General features: G+C 33.4%; 2 protein-coding genes and 1 long non-coding RNA gene across 13 annotated transcripts; 1 reads left to right on the top strand and 2 right to left on the bottom strand.

The window, feature by feature from the left end:
- The first annotated feature begins 674 nt into the window (after positions 1 to 674).
- LOC110879084 (putative uridine kinase C227.14) lies at positions 675 to 2175 on the top strand. The gene is made up of 4 exons (XM_022127490.2): positions 675 to 753; positions 1257 to 1334; positions 1536 to 1728; positions 1858 to 2175. The coding sequence occupies exons 2-4, from the start codon at positions 1261 to 1263 to the stop codon at positions 1924 to 1926; spliced, it is 336 nt and encodes a 111-aa protein (XP_021983182.1). The 5' UTR covers positions 675 to 753; positions 1257 to 1260; the 3' UTR covers positions 1927 to 2175.
- Positions 2176 to 3858: 1683 nt separating this feature from the next.
- On the bottom strand, positions 3859 to 7248 carry LOC110879083 (triacylglycerol lipase OBL1). Its single transcript, XM_022127488.2, has 6 exons — positions 6818 to 7248; positions 6113 to 6306; positions 5963 to 5996; positions 5222 to 5682; positions 4395 to 4544; positions 3859 to 4297 (listed from the first exon to the last, which is right to left on the bottom strand). The coding sequence occupies exons 1-6, from the start codon at positions 6876 to 6878 to the stop codon at positions 4037 to 4039; spliced, it is 1161 nt and encodes a 386-aa protein (XP_021983180.1). The 5' UTR covers positions 6879 to 7248; the 3' UTR covers positions 3859 to 4036.
- An 801-nt stretch (positions 7249 to 8049) lies between these two features.
- On the bottom strand, positions 8050 to 14869 carry LOC110879082. Of its 11 annotated transcripts, XR_004867524.1 has the most exons (12): positions 14585 to 14869; positions 14002 to 14088; positions 13803 to 13837; positions 13655 to 13725; positions 13124 to 13330; positions 12882 to 13042; positions 12553 to 12651; positions 11846 to 11941; positions 10473 to 10551; positions 10192 to 10272; positions 8835 to 8893; positions 8050 to 8283 (listed from the first exon to the last, which is right to left on the bottom strand). It is a non-coding gene; the product is annotated as an uncharacterized LOC110879082 (long non-coding RNA). The 11 variants fall into 11 exon arrangements; XR_004867519.1 differs by having other exon boundaries at positions 12553 to 13042; XR_004867521.1 differs by lacking the exon at positions 11846 to 11941.
- Between the last annotated feature and the right edge of the window lie 2531 nt (positions 14870 to 17400).

Here is a 17400-nt window from a genome sequence, read left to right as displayed (position 1 = left end):
GTCTAGGTTAACCGAATTAAATGGGTTGAGAAAGATGAGTTTCCTGCAAATAAGGAGGATTACGTTGGAGATATGCGTAAGAAATAAGTCGTGGGTTTTACTTCCTGTTTTCTAGGAATTTTAGTTTATTTTACGTTGCATGTTTGTATATATATTTACTATTCAGTGGAATGAAATTAGAAGCATTAGAAAGTTGTAAACATTCTCTACTTTTACTTGAATATATTTTCGTTCGTGAGTGTGTGTTGAGTGAGTGTCCAAGGGGCCTGAACCAACATATATGAATCTCATGTCCATGATCTAGTAATTTTACTCCTTAGCTAAAAATGTGCAATATTAAGATTTTATATGAATTCATGTCTTTTATATATAGTTTTTAACTGCCTGTTGGAATAATAACATCATTTTACAATTCGAAATTGTTATCCTTCTTCTTTTGGCATTATATTTACCTTTAGCAAAGCTTTTATCAACTTAATGTGATTCTTGAGTTTTGTTCGTCTTCAATGGCATGAATGTGGATTAAAAAAAAATCCATTTTGACACATGCAAGGTTCTAGAAATTTCTTTAAAGTTAAACTACTGGATTTTCAACTGGTTGTTGTTACTCATTATTGTTGTGGTTTGAGTGTTTTAAAATTTTAATGTCTTCGGGAGATGTGATATTTAAGCGTTTACAGGTCAGGTCGACCTGGGGCCGCACCAGCCATTCCTGGAAGGTTTCAGAACATGTTTCCTTTGGCATCGGGCCAGGTAAGTGTTATATTAACATATAGAGTATAATGTCATTTTCGTCCCTGAGGTTTGACCAGTTTTGCGACTTTCGTCCAAAGGTGTTATGCAGCCAAAGGAAAGAAATTCCTATATTAGAGGCTCGGTGTGTCCTTTTTAAAAGTACTTCTATATAATTATTAGTGTTTTCTCTATTATGTCAGTTACTATCTACTAGAGATTATATCGGATCGATTTAGTTGGTGTTTTATATCAAAATGGTCGAATTAAATATCTAACTAAAAAGGGAAGGGTCAAATGGATCACACAGTCAAACAGGCTGAAGTCAACCAAGTCAATTCCCAATGCAAACAACCTCCTAAACAGTGTTATATAAGATATCGATTACTACTATTGAGATGTAAGGGTCCATCTGTTATTTTTGTTATGGTTGTATTTGTGGTATTGTTGCTAGGGTAAATATGTAATTTTTTTTTAATTTTTTATTTTAACTCAATTTTTAAGCTACTCTCCACTCTCTCCAGGTCTATGGACGAAATATATGATACTTTGGCTGAACGTCTGGTGCCAACTGCAGCATCAGGAACAAATACCAGTTTAACGTAAGTTTAAGCCTTATTATGGTATTGAACAATTTAGCTATTTAAGGGCATATGAAATATTCTTAATTACATTTATACATGTTTCTAAATATTTAATAGGCGCCTAATATAAATCTTTGTATTCCAAAAAGTACCCATTTTGACCCGTTACACAACGAGACCGAATAAGTTATGGGATCTCCAAATTTTCTTATTTTTCAGGCATATTGTGGGCTTAGCGGGCCCTCCAGGAGCCGCAAAGACCACCGTTGCTCTAGAGGTTGCTAAGAGTGTAAACAAATTATGGCCTCAAAAAGCATCCGGATTCGCTTCTCAAGTTGAACCCCCAGAAAGCGCAGTAGTTCTTCCGATGGACGGTTTCCATCTCTACCATCACCAGCTTAATTCAGTGGAGGTTCATCTTTTAATGAATTAATCTTTTTTCCTTATATGCTAATTAGAGAATGTTTGGATTTGCATTTTGAAAGTAATTATCTTATTATTGTGACCTGTATACGCAATAATTTGTTTTAACCCTTTGTAGGATCCGAAGGAAGCGTATGCAAGAAGGGGAGGTGAGCTCCTTCACTCGTATCACATAAGTTGTTTTTAAATGTGTCAATAGCTTCAAAAAGTTTAAGCGGAATTAGAAAGAGAACGAGAGGCCCGACAAAACATAGAAGCCGGTTTCGAACACTTTCAACAAGAGCGTGAAAAAGAGCGGGCCAACCAAGACACATGGCGAAAAATATGGAAGAAATGGTGAAAAACATCAGAAAGAAGTAAACAAAGCTCTCGTTTTGTTAAGTATTGGAATGTTGGATTAGTTTTGAATAAAAAAACTTGCTCTTAATTAGGATTTTTTGTGTGTTTTGGAATGTTTTGGAACTTTTGGAATGTTTTAGAATTTTGCTTGTTGCAATTGTTTTGGAATGTTTTATAATTTTGCTTGCTGCAATTTTTTTGGAATGTTTTATATTTTGCTGCATTTTTTATACAAAATTGGGTTTTTAAAATTCTCTAATATTGTTATTTTGTCACAAATCTGTCGCAAAAAATTGTAGGAATTTTGTCGCTCTTAATTTCTAAGTTGTAGGAAATTTGTAGCTACATTAAAAATATATTTTTTATTTGTAGGAAATTTGTCGCAAACTGTTTAGAGAAAGTTTAATAACTTTGTAGGAAATTTGTTGGAAACCATTAATTTTGTAGATAATTTGTTGCAAATTGTTTAGAGAAAATTTATAAATTTGTAGGAAACTTTTGGAAAGTTTTATGATTTGTAGGAATTTTTGTCGCAAGAAAGTTTTATAATTTGTAGGAATTTTGTCACAGATAGGTTTTATAATTTGTAGCAATTTTGTCGCAAGAACGTTTTATAATTTGTAGGAATTTTGTCGGGAAAATAAAAAATTAATATTTTTTTAATAATGTTATTAATTTTAAAAATAAAATATCATAAAATAATATACAAAAAAGGCAAAAACGTGGAAGAATTGTCGGAATTTTGCAAGAAGAGTGTTTTGTCAGTATTTTGTAGCAAATTTTGCGACGAGAGATTTTGTAGGAATTTTGTAGCAGATTTTGTCGTATTTTGTAGCTAATCCGGTTACCCGCAAGTTTATTTCCTACGAATTTTTTTTGTAGGAAATTTTTGGGTAAGGCCAATTTCAGACAAATTTGCTACAAATTTGGTTGTCACAAACTTGACAATTTTCTAGTAGTGAATTCTGATTCCTAACTTTTGGCTTCTACTAATATTCATTGGCAAGGATCCTTATTCCCGTCTGCCTTCTCTGATGCTGACTAGGCTGGTTGTCTAGATGACCGTCGATCCATGAGGGGTTATGCGATCTGTATGGGCTCTAATCTTATTTCTTGGATTGCATGAAAAAAAACATAGTTTCCTTGTCATTAGCATAGTTAGAAGCTCTTCTAAGAGAACTTGGAATAAACACAACATTTGCTCCCACTCTCTGGTGTGATAATCTTAGTACAACCTACTTTTGTTACTAATCCTGTGTTCCATGTTAGAACAAAGCATGTTGAAGTTGATTTTTTTTTCTTTGTCACCGAGAAAGTCGCACAAGGAAAACTTCGTGTGTAGTTTATATCTACATGGGATCAAACTCCAGAAATCTTCAAAAACCTGCTGTTGACTCAAAGATATATGTTTTTATATCTTTCATGCTAGAGGTCACTCCACGTCCTTAGCTTGCGGGGGAATATTAGATCATATTATAATTAGACAACATTAAGGACAGTTTATGTAAAAATATGTAGACAAATCAATACCTTATGTAAACCATGTTTGAGTCTTACAATCAAAATTATACAAAAACTCCTTGGCTTAGCTCACATTGACCAAATATTTTTTTATATGCTCAACGCGCTTCAATATAAAAAAAGTTCTAGTTCGAGCTTTTCGTAAATTTATAGATCTTTTTTACACTTATTGTTGGAATTTCACATTGTTCTATGTCCAAACAAACATTCAACTGTGACAAAATCTGAATAGAAAATACGAATCAGTTTAACATATCTATAAGAAAATTGGTTTTTTCAATTACAATAGGAAATAAAAATTTCATTTAATTAGTTTTGAGATGACAAGTTACCTACTTTGATGAAAAAATAGAGACTAAGGTATTTCTGGTTACTTTTTACAGCAAATTTGTTATGTTACGCCTAATTGCCATCACTTAATTAACACCCTTGTTTGACTAATTTGCCAATGAAGTCATGCAGAGTTTAGGTGATCCCAACCTAGTAAGATTAACGTAATCTGTTGGACCGTGGGCAGACAATCCTGCAATCAAAAGTCCGATCACTCTCCAGCCTTTGCAAGTATAGGTTTCATAGTATTCTGGTCCATTTTGATAATACATGATGAAGCTCCTCAACAGCTCCCAAAATGCATTTGCAAACATGGGTATTATAGCAAATATTGAGAAGTAGTTCTTGTTTGGTTCTTCAGCGAGTACCTGCACCAAGTAAAAACCGTACATATTAGTTTAAACGACACATTTTGGTCACAAAAAGGTGCTTAATATGCATTAGGGTATGCGCGAGATTATTTACCTGACCCTTGTAGAAGCTATTGTAATAATAACAACCACCAAAATGCTTGAAGTAAAGATCAGAACTATCAAAGGGCACTCTAGGCACCAAATCATTGCAATAAACAAACCTATGGTACGTTAAACCATAAGTTACTAACACCACTTTCATGTATTCATAGGGCTGTAAACGAACCGAACGAACACGAACAAGGCTTTGTTCATGTTCGATCGTTAAGGAAATAAATGTGTTCACGAACGGTTCATGAATACTTATCGAACGAGATTTTATGTTCGTGTTCGTTCATTAAGGAAATGAACGTGTTCGCGAACGGTTCACGAACATAAATAAATTTGGCGAACGTGACGAAGGATAAAGATAGATGGCTCAGAGAGTAGCACTCGAACTTGAATCCCTTATTGTGGAACGGAGGTCGATCGTATTCGTCAATATAAATAATGAGAAATGAAAGGGAAATGATGCGTAACAAGGTGAAAGTGGGTTTCCTAGTTTAATTGTTAGGGTAATAAAATAAATAAAAGTTTAATAATATAAAAAGTACAAATAAAATATAAGAAAGTACAAAGATCTTCAATTAAAACACAAACATACGAACATAAACGAACGCAAATCAACGAATGTTCACGAACACGTTCACGAACACCTTACCGAACGTTCACGAACACAATCGAACGAACGAGACCTCTGTTCATGTTCGTTCATTTAACTAATCGAACGAAATTTCTTGTTCATGTTCGTTCGTTTATTAAACGAACGAACATAAACGAACTTCCCGCCGAACGGTTCACGAACTGTTCGCTGAACGTTCGGTTCGTTTACAGCCCTATGTATTCACCAAACTTATGATCTCCAACCTTGGGTTGTCCAAATGTGTACACCCCTTCAAGTTTCGATAGCAAATTGGTCTCATCATGGTATGCCAAAATGGCTGGAAAGACTACTGATAATGCCCCCCCTAAACTATGTCCAGTTAACAAGAATTTAGCATTTGGGTTGTTCTCAAGACGTTTTCTAAGCTTTTCTCTGATCGCATAGTACGCGTAGGGTTTTTTATCGTCTAATTGGATGTCTTTTGGCCACCCTTGGCTCTTTTGTAATCCTAGGGCTTTCAAGAAACCTGCATGGACCTTGCCTATGCCAGGGAGCTTGTACCATGATAGATCAACATCAGAAGACAAGTCTTTAGCATTGAACGGTGATGTGCCTCTAAAGCAAACTCCTATGAGCTCAAAATCTCCATTCTTTCCGCTCCACATGAACCCTTGTGTTGTGTTATCCTCTTCATAATCTGAAATAAAGTTATTAGTAACATGGCCGTCTTCCTTTGTTTACATTTGACCAAGCTACTAGAGATACATGATATATTGTTTACTTTTCTATGAGGTATGCAACATACTTTTTCTTAACAATATAATGCAAAATACTCATAAATTCTTACCAAATTATGAAATATTTTGGTTAAAGAAAATGGTAAAGTAAAGTATGTTGATAATGAGTAATAACCTCTATTTAGATGGTTATACACTATGTTGTATATGTATCTGAAAAATGGTTACAAGAGTAATTACCATTCCAACAATCAAAGAACTCTAAGAACTCCATCTGCGATCAGGTCATCAGTTCTGTTAGCTATTTGTTTCGGAATTTACTTGTATTGAGTTATTTATATAGTATAATAGTTATATGAGATGACGATACTGTCAAATTAAGTTGCTAACCTTCCAATGCGTCTCGACAGTTTCTTTGATATGTTCCTTATTTTCATAGGCAGATTTAGAAGCCATAACGGCAAGCGCGCTTATATACCTAGGATCTTCATGCTTGATCCTATTGTCTAGATCCCTTCGTATATCCAGTAGCCCAATTGTCGTTAAGTACTCAGGTGACTCCTTATTAGGAAGCACCATTTTTCCTACATTGTATCTACCGATCAATTCTCGATACGTAGTAACTATTTTAAGTTTAGCAATTAATGCAAAATATAAGAATTTGTTTAAACTACCGATCAAGCCGTTTACTTTGACTCGCAATTTCGAAAATCTCGACTACGGATCAAAGTAAATCATAAATGTCAGAAAACATTGGGTCTGGCACATTTATAGTATAATAATTCATTGATAAAAGAAGTAAAAAAAAATAAGTAAACTACTAGATATAATATTAACTAACACGTACTACTGCTGCCTCGGTTCAATAGAATATTAATTGACAGGTACCATTTTATGATCCATCGTTAATATATCCTAGCAATGATCCAGGATCTCTTAAATCATAGTAAATATTTTAAATTTCTTTAATAAAACGAATTAAATCAAGTTGACATGGGGTGTAAAAACGAAATGAAAAGTCAAGATTTTTTCCTTTAATTTAGAACAAAGTGTAATACAGAACTTGTTAAAGATGAAAGGAAGATCGAATAAAACCTGATACTACATTAAAAAGAAGTTTTGACAAGCCTCCATTTGCTAACATAAAGTTGGGCATAAATTCAATCGCTGAGCCAACCCAACTCAATGGTTTGTATAGTAAAAGAAGAACCTTTTGGGCAACAATGGATATAAAGATGACAAACCGTAGCGTAAAGGTTTCTTCGGTTGTCCCAGCAGGACAGTCAATACCCTTCCGGTTTGCAATATTTTTTGAGAACAAAAGCGTGATCAGATCGCGTCATCCAACGTCTTTAGGGCTTAGTAGCAGATGATCTTCGCAAAATGATTTGTCACATGTTTTTGTATCGGTGGCTTCTGTAGCCATGGTCAAATATGTTTTTTTTTTTTTTTTTTTTTTCTGAGGTTTACAATAGAAGAAAAAGGATGAGGAAGATAATGTGTAGGTGTCCCTCCACTTGTTTCCTAATTATAGGAAAAATAGTTATATTGGCTTATTTAAAGACAGTTTTTAAATTCTTAGCTATGGGGTGTGGGGGTCATGATGGATTAGAACATTATTTTCACATAGAACCATTAATTAAATGGTACACCCTCCCCTCCTTGATTGATGTTGGTTCCCATGGATTAAAGCACGATTACCACAACCCTCCCATTTGATAATTTTAAGACAAAACTAAATTATAAAAATAAAGGGGATAGTGGTTTGGGTCATGACCACACCCTTAGGGTAGTGGTTTTGAATGATGGATTAACACTACTAGAAAACTGGGTATTTGCGACCGCATTTTTTGTCGCAAAACGACCGCAGTTGCCCTATTGCGACTGTTTTTCGACCGGAAATGTGATCGGAAATACACCCGTCGCAATTGCTCTAATGCGACTAAGTTACGACCGCTACTTCCTTTTGCGACTGCGGTTTTGCGACTATAAGAGCGGTCGCAAATATTGCGACTGTTTCTGGTTTTGTGGGACTTTGTTTGCGACAGTCTAGTTGCGACCGTTTTGCGACTGCTAACCTTTTACAAACTGCGACTGTTTTGCGACTGCTAACCTTTTACAAACTGCGACTGTTTTGCGACTGCTAACCTTTTACAAACTTCGACCGTTTTGCGACCGCTTGCTATGCGACCTTCTTGCGATCGTTTGCTTTTTACAAACTTGCGACTGTTTTGCGGTCGCAAAATGATCTGTATTTATTTTTTTAGCTTTTTTAGCTCTTTCTATTTGTACCTGCTTATAATATCATATTTTTTTAAATTTAAGCATTTCTAGAATTTTCAAAATTATATAAAGCATTCCACTTAAAACATCAAATTAAATACATGAGTTCTCCGAACAAAATACATATCCAAAATAAAGTGCTTATAACCAACTCGATGATTAGACGTTTTGATACCTAATTTTTAGCATCGTTCAACATTTGTCATCCTTCCGTTCAACCTTTCTTTCTCTTCTTTTTCTTTCACCATCTCTTGTATGATCATGTTCAACCTTTCCATCTAAATACAACCAATGCAAAGTGTTAAGATTCAATAAAACCACACACAACCTTTAAAACAAAAGTCAAATTGCTCTTTCAGAGATGGATCACCTATTTAATTAAAAATAAATAAATCATAAACCCACACACAACCTTTAAACAAAAGTGTTTTGAAATAAACAAGATTCACTAAACTAAATTCCTTTTATAAATTGAATTAAAAAATAGATGACAAGCTGCATAGGCAAAATACGTGATGTATAACCATTACAATCCGAAACTCTAGTTGTAAGTTTTGTGGACAACAATCCATTCCTAATATCTCCGACTACTATCCTATTGACTTTCATTCTATTCTTTTTCATCACTTGAGCCTGCCCGACATTCGAATAGCCTGTCAAGGGCTAGATTTATTTAATTAGGCCTGCTTTTGAGCCCAATATCTACTATTCACTAAACCACACAAATTCTGGGCCCAGGCTTGTCTACACACCCCGATACATGTAGATGACCACTTTATATTATTTATCAATTAAACAATAAAAAGTTATTTAATTTTTGAAGTTAAACCTTGAAGTCGCAGCTATGAGTGCATCATTTTATGATCTAAAGTTGATCCTCTCAACAACCTGCATGCATAACCAAATATATAATTAATGTCAAATAAGACTAAAAAGTAAATATTAATCAAATAATTATCCATATATGCTGAAAAAAAATTAGGAGATTTAATCCATTAGAAATACACTTTGAGCAACTTTTGGTCCGTGACCCGTTTGACCCGTTCTGCCCATATCCATTATAACTAACCTTTTTGTTTGACCCATTAGTGACAAGCGTCACCTATATTACCCCATACATCACTATACACACTATGAAAATGCATATCCATATATAACCATTAATGACAAGGGGGTGTGCAGTATTGTTGTTTTAGTCGTGAACCCCAAAGGAACCACATCCTATATGTCTCTTGCTTTAACTTCATGACTATAATATTTTAAAATACTTTACTATTTATCAATCCATCTTTTAATGTTAAAATAAAGCCGCAAAGAAAACATCATCTATGCTCCTTGAAAACAATTGTTGCCAAAGAAAACATCTTTTAATAGTGATTTATTTACTCGTGCTTAGATGATTAAACTACAATTGTTGCCAAAAAGAAAACAAAAAAAAAAAAACACTTATGCACCTTGAAAAATGGAATCAAGCCTGAGGATCTTATTTCATAATTTTATTGAAACTTTATATATGATTGAAATATAAAGATGGACCAAATGCTTGATATATAAGGAAAAAAAGTGCAATGTGCAAAGTAAACTGTCTCCACTAGTTCTAGAAAATAAAGCATGAGATTGAAGCATTAAAAGTAACCAAATAACCAACCCTATATATGAGATTGAGCTGTATAAAAGTTTAGTATTGAAAGTTAAATCTGAGCTGTAAAGGTTGCAGTTATCTAAGTTCATTAGTGTATTGTGTATGTTATGATCTTAACTTGTTGTAAATTAAAGGTTTCAAGCATCTTCAATGTTCAATATCATTATGATTTGATTATTCTAAAAGAAACACCTCATAACTCATACTACATAGTATAGAATTAGGTCAAATCTTCATAAAGAAAATAAATCATATCAAATCCAAACATCTCAAAACATAACTTCCTAATCCTCTATCTAAACAGAACTAGTAACTATTTGTTCAGCAATTTAAGTGTAACACTTTAATTAAAGCATAAACCCCAATCTCAGCTCAAATTACATCAATTTCCTACAATCTTCAACTTCATACTAATGAAATGAACAACAATCACCAAAATTAGGTCAAACTTGAGTTATCTACAGCTAAACCTCACAAAAAGTGTAACGAAATCATATAAAAGCAGAGTAAAACAATCATAAATAAAATGACGGTGAAATCATACCTCATCCTTTCGATGTTCCATGCTAATCAAATCTTATCAATTGCAACCACTCGCTGAATTCAAATTGACCTAACCGGAATCCTAATCAATCCAAAATTCATCAAATCAAAATGCAGCAGCATTCACAACAACGTGATTCCGAACTAAATTGGCTCTAAAATCGCAGAATTAACTATAGTGTCGGCTTCAATCACGTATTCGGATTCTTCATCCATACATTAAACCTAATTTTAATATCGTACTGGCACTATTTATTAAAGGATATGAAGAGAAAAATTGACCTAATCGAATGTCGCCGGAATCCTGCACTTGTGATCAGGTCGATCGGTGAGAGGAGCGGCTGCAACATTTGTGATCAAACTGAAATCGAGAAAATGGGAACGAGGTGAACGATGGAAATCGCTGATCTAGGGTTTATGTAGAACGACGGAGTCGCTGATCTGTTTTTATTGCTGTTATATTGGATTAAGCAAAGGGTTTTGTGGATTTCAATTATTCTTCCTGTTTTATTATTATTATTATTATTATTATTATTATTATTATTATTATTATTATTATTATTATTATTATTATTATTATTATTAATTATTAATTGATTTAAAACGCATCCGCTTTTTTTATTGTTGATCGATTAAGGTGCAAAACTATTTTCTATCATTCAACTAAAAAAATTGAAAAAAAACCTTAATCGAAGTAAATAACTTTTTATGTTTTATTTATTATTAGTTGGAAGTCCGCGCATTGTTGCGGGAAAAAAGACTTTTAGGCTAACTGGAATGTATTTGGTGTTGACTTGATTAGACTATGCATCAAGTCAATTAGAAGGATAAGAAAGCAAGCCAGATTGCTTGTTAAACTATGCATCAAGTCGGATTTTTACTAAATAGAATCCACAAATCAGTGTTATTGTAGGAAATCCATGGGTTCAAGTTTAGGTTTAGTCTAAACGGTTTCTGGACTTGGGTCAATTTTTGGGCCAACCATGTACACATTTTGATAAATGGGACGTGCTCGGGTTAACTTGGCGGGTTAGCAGTGATCCGTTTGTTTATATAAACTTTTAAATATGTGTGTATATATATATTTCTTGTATATGCGACTGCTTTAGACAGTCGCAACTTTTGTTTTTTTATCTATATCTTCTATTTGTGACCGTTTTAAATAGTTGCAACTTATGTATATCTCTTTAGACGGTCACAAATTTTGCTTTTTACTATCTATTTCTTGTATTTGCGGCCTTAGATGATCGCAACTTTTGCTTTTTTATATATCTCTTATTTGCGACCGCTTAAACGGTTGCAACTTTTACCGTTTTATATATTTCTCGTATTCGCGACTGCTTTATACGGTCGCAACATTTGTTTGTTTAGTTTTCTCGCATTTGCGACTGCTAAACGGTCGTAACTTTCGTTTTTTTTATTTTTGCTAGTATTTGCGACCGTTTTCCGACCATTATTAACTTATTTGCGACTTCAAAATGTTGTCGCAAATTTGCGACGTTTTTGCGACTGAGTCTGGGTTTGTCTGTAATTTTGCAACAATTTTGATTTTGGTCGCAAACTGGTTGCTAATTTTCCGACCGTCTTAGGTAGGTCACAAACTTTAGTCGCAATTGCCTAATTTTCTAGTAGTGTAAAGATGGATGATATGGTACCTATGTGGAGGGTTATGATGGTCATGCACACCCTATAGCCTTATATCTAAACGTTTGGCACACCTTGTGGACCAGTCCAGTGTCACATAACATGCACTGAAAAATTTTTATACGTATAAGGAAGTTGACTAACCACTATATACACACTCTTAAGTCTTACCAACAGAAAATCACCGTGATAGGGCAGGGCGACCAATTAAAACGGGCCCTCAATATGAAAGCTTATATGTACAAAACAATTAATTAGTAAAGGCTCAACTCAAAGAAACATTGACCGGGTTTGTTTTTAATAATTAACATTGGTGGATGCTATGTTGTAGGGGCTTCATGAAAACTAGTCTCTTCAGAAAATAACATTTGCCCGAAAAGGCTAAGCTATAGTTGTTTCCAAAGTTGCGAGAACCATAAAGAAATGAATAATATTACAACACGTGACAATTTTTTTAGGGAAAGAGTCTACATAAGGGAAAACTCTAAGCTCTAGCCCCTTTGAAACGGCTAGGATGGTCGTGTTCATTAATATAATACACTAGGTTATCACCCGGGATTGCTTTTCGGGTTGAGAAAATTATTTATATTAGAAATTAGAAACTATTTATGACTAATACTGCTTAAATGTATAAATAAAAAGACTAAACCATGAGGTCAACTAAAGTCCATAAGGTTTTCCAACAAAAAAAAATATGAAAACTTAGTAAATTAATTACCTTTGAATACCCAAAATCACATATTTTAAGTATTTTTAACACGAGGAGCTGCACTTCCAACAGTGTATTTTCAAGCTTAAGATATCCGTGACAAATGTCCTGCAACACAATAATCGGTGAAGAATAGAGCTAGAGGCGATATTGTTATGAACAAAGAAATGGTAGAATGGTAAACTGAACGAAAAGATTGTATAACATTGAATGACAGTAACTAACTCATGATATAAGTTGTTGAAAGTAAAATCATGCCTGAGCATATAAGAAAAGAAAACATCAAAAGAACAAATCATGACCACATTTGACTTTTAAGCATTAACTAAATAAGTTACTTTTAGAGGGGTGTTTGGGATTGCTTATTGAACTTTATTTAGTAACCCTTGTTTCATCTTTTAAGTTGAAGTAGCCCCACTACAAAGTCGGGTTCCTCCGAACCCGGAGAACCCGGTCTTGACCATTTCATTCCGCTGGAACCAAAATACATAAAATCTAGCTACAAATAGTCAAAAATTTATGTTAACACCTTATCTAAAGCTAAATGTTTTAAATCAAGTTCTAAATTTAAGAAACATACCCATTGTCATCTTCTTTTTTAAAAGATCTTCAGCTCCATCTTTCTTTCTGACTCTTATTCTCATTAGACTACCCAAAAATATCCTCATCAAAAGACCCTAAATTACCATCATCTAAAGAGAAATTATGTCTTTTACCAGATCTTTTCGGCTCTGGCTCTGTTTCTTGATTTTATCTCCATTTTCAACTGTTTCTCAAGCTCACTCACCTGCATTTTCAAGAATCATAAAACCTAAATCAAGATTTATTACGGCTGGACTCTATAAAAAATAAGCCGAAGATTGAGGCCCATATTTAAGGGCCCTTGATTTTTAGTGTTTAACTTCATTTAGTTCTCATGTCTGATCAAGTAAAGCAAAGAATCCATATTCTTGGAAAAGTTTTCTATTCATGTCCAACATTGATTCTTGCTTCTTGTTTTTCACGTAACATGTCCAACAACTCTTTTAAAAAAAATTAGCAATTTGGTAAATAATAAAATTGTTTAAAATTTGATTTGAAAAAAGTAACTAAATTTTAAAGGATTACATACCAAGATTTGGCCCTTTTGGGTATAGTTGAGGAACATCCTCTTCTTCTAAAGGAGGCAGCACACACCAAAACCTCACAAATCAACATCGTCATGACCATTTAGCAAGAAAATTAGTGCAAAGTTTCCAAAATAACCATTAATTACTCACCTTCTAAGTAGCCCCTCATAAGACAACCAAAGCATCTGCAAAAAGTGATTAATGCACATATTAAACAATAGCAAATGTTGATGGTTGGTGAAGTAAAATATAATTTAGTGACAAATATCTATGGCACCGTTGTATTATTATTGTTTTCAATGGATGATTATCTTGCACTTTTAAAAAGTCCAAGATAAAGGTGAAGCACCTGCGAGTAAGAAACGAACCCAAACTCCCACTTATGCCTTTATTTTCTTGAATACCCATCTACACCAAATTGATGATGGCTTTCAACCTGTTAATACAACAAATTACTCATTTTCTTGACATCTAAAACTACAACAACATTGCAACACTACCTCAAGTATGAATACAAATGTAGTATTGTTTGAACCAACATTTTAACTATCTGATCGTATACATACGCCAATAAATAAATACCAATAAGATGCATACCCCATAATCAAAATGTCTTGAACCCGACACAACATATACTTATAGCATAAACATGAATTTATTTTAGTTATTCAAATATGAATCTGATGTTCTTTTCCTCATAATCAAACACTCGATAACAAAAAAAGCAAGAACATAACCCTAAACAGCCAATTTTTTTTTTTAAAAAAAAAACAACGCAAATTAAAGCACCAATCAAAACATAAACCTAAAGTAACAAAACCCTAAAACCCCCAAATCAAACCATAAAACAATTGTCAAAGTGTTACATACCAGGGAAAACCAAAGCAGCGATCGAAGAGGGTGTAGAGAGCAAGTAATAGAGAGAAACTTACATTGATGAGATTAGTATATTATAGGATTGATAAATCGATTGATCGGCAGGAAACGTGAAGGGGAAGATGTGTATTCGGACAGTAGGGTTTGAGAGCAGGAATTGGAAAGGGCAAAGCGTGTTTCCTTTATCAGTCGATTCAAGCACAAGCGTATGTTTTCATAGAAAATGAGATGTAGAAGCTTCAAGCCAAAGGAACACGGAGGCTAGGGTTTCGGTGTGAAGCAGTGAAGGAAAAGAATAGAGAGAGAAAGAGGCGGTTGATAATGTTGAAAGAAGAGAAAATTGTGTTTTAAATGGGTTTTTATATTAGATCCGAATAGATGGGTAGGTTACTAAAACGATCAGGATCCGCGTGCCATTTCTTGACCCGAGCAGTTTCCCGCCAAAACCCTTTGTGAGAAACTCTAAGAAGCTGCCACATCAGCCCAAATTTTTTTCATTTATTATATATAATAGATTGTTGGGTTATTTTTGTTTAGAGTTAATTGCCAAAATCGTCCCTGAGGTTTGGGCAGGTTTGCCATTTTCGTCCAAAATGACACTTTTGTACCAAATTGCCTCTAACGTTTGTAACTTTTTGTCATTTTCATCCAAGCCACTAACTTATTTTATTTTTTCTTTTCTGTTAAGTTGAGGATATTTGGATGAAACTGGCAAATATAAAACCATAGGGATGATTTTGGCAATTTACTCAAACTCTTTTAAATTTCTTTTATTTAATTAATTTTGTTACATATATAATAAAAAAGAATATACATGCAATTTTTATATGAAAAAAATAATAGCTTTGTCATATAATTTTTATAAATTTTCATTCAACCACTAACTAAGTTAGTTTTTCTATTAAGGCGAAGGATGTTTATAAACTAAGACAGAAATTAATTTCTAATTTTTTATATAGATCAGTTTTACAAAAATAAAATCTACTTAAACCTCTAAATTTTATAAAACTAAAATGCAGGTGACCTTATTGAAAAAAGGTTAAATAAAAAAAAATCTTATCATATGTACCAAGTTTGTAAATCATTTTCTACTCTTTAAATTCGCTCCTAAGGAAAAACAGAAGTCAGTGCCCCCCCCCCCTATCAAACAACGTATCGTTACCAAACATTATAATTACCCACCAAATTGTAATTATAATGCTATGAACCAAAAGTTTTTTTACTCAAACCACTCAGAATAAGTATTAGTTAAATACCCTCATAATCTTAATTAAATAAATATTTTATTTCTATCAACATATTTCCTAGGTGCTCAACACATTTAAAAAATATGTAACGTGTTACAATTTTTTTCTATCTCTACAACTGATAAATACTAAAAGTTGTAATCGATTATTATGTGTTGCACACAATGACATTTTCTCTTTATAAAACTTATTTATATAAAGAAGTTGTAAATTAATTTTTGTCTTAATTTATAAAATTTAAATCATCCTTTACCTTAACAAAAAAAATAAACTGGGTTAATGATTTGGATGAAAATTTATAAAAATTATGTGACAAAACTATTAATTTTTTTTTTTAAAACTCATTGTATATTCTTTTTTATTATATATGTAACAAAAATAATTAAATAAAAAAATTAAAAAGGGTTCGAGTAATTGCCAAAATCATCCCTGTGGTTTTATATTTGCTAGTTTCACCGAAATATCCTCAACTTAACAGAAAAATAAACTAAGTTAGTGGTTTGGATGAAAATGGCAAAAAGTTACAAACGTTGGGGACAATTTGGTACAAAAGTGTCATTTTGGACGAAAATGGCAAACGTACCCAAATCTCAGAGACGATTTTGGCAATTAACTCTTTTGTTTATAAAAAAACCTAACCCAACTTTATTATTCATGGGTTTATTTATCTATCATATTTTATGGATAAAAGAAAAAAAAAGAAGATAAAACAAATTAGTTTTGTTTTTGTTTGGAGCTCGTTGACGTCAAGATGAAAAAGGAGTGGTAGAATTATTGTGGTGAAATTGTTTTGTGTGCCTAGTGGAGATGGATATGATCGGGTGGTTTCGTTGGTGACACGATAATACTCCAGTGGTTTGTCAGTGATCCAAATTTACCGTTAAAAAAAAGAATTATTGTGGTGAAATTGTTTTGTGTGCCTAGAGTTTGACGCATGCAAAGAAAACAGAGGCTTTTTTTTTTGTTTTTTGTTTTTTAGGTTGTTTGTGGTTGATATAACACTTATGATTAATCAAAGGACAAGGCATATTACTCTGAGGACCACTTCACTTGGATGAGTCAGCGTACTTATGTGACAGATATGACATGTCGGGATGATCACCTTCTTCACTATTTGAACTTTGTGAAGTTCGGTCTGGCAAATTTCAAGTGTTGGTGGCGACTCATGTAAAAACCACATGGTTGCTAAATTGATCCACTGCCTACCCGATTTAGTTTAAAGTAATGTTTCCAGGGGTAGGGGTAGCCTGATAATGAATAAATTGAGAAGTTGGTGCATACGACAGAAATAAATCAAGGACTTAATGTTTGATTTTCAGTTTTACACGTGTACTCTTGATTTTTCCACCGCCAGGTATGCCTTCTAAATACTAGGGCGAAGTAGTTTATTTAACTTCTTAGTTTACTAATTATCTGTCTAGTCATGCCAAATGTTTATCTTGATTGAAGCTAAGTCTATTACAACATTGAAGGCGATTGTGGGTATTGACCGTACGTATTGAAAAAGGATTTGACCCGAGGGGTGGGGGTACGAGTTCCTTTATCCGTAACAGTCACTCATTTCATGCATTAGTACATTGGGGACAGTGCACATTCTAAGTGGGGGGTGGGGAAAAATAACAACT

This window comes from Helianthus annuus, chromosome 9 (assembly GCF_002127325.2).
Source record: "Helianthus annuus cultivar XRQ/B chromosome 9, HanXRQr2.0-SUNRISE, whole genome shotgun sequence".
Taxonomy (NCBI): Eukaryota; Viridiplantae; Streptophyta; class Magnoliopsida; order Asterales; family Asteraceae; genus Helianthus; species Helianthus annuus.
The sequence above is the reverse complement of the archived record's forward strand: the minus strand, read 5'-3'. Positions and strand labels throughout refer to the sequence as shown.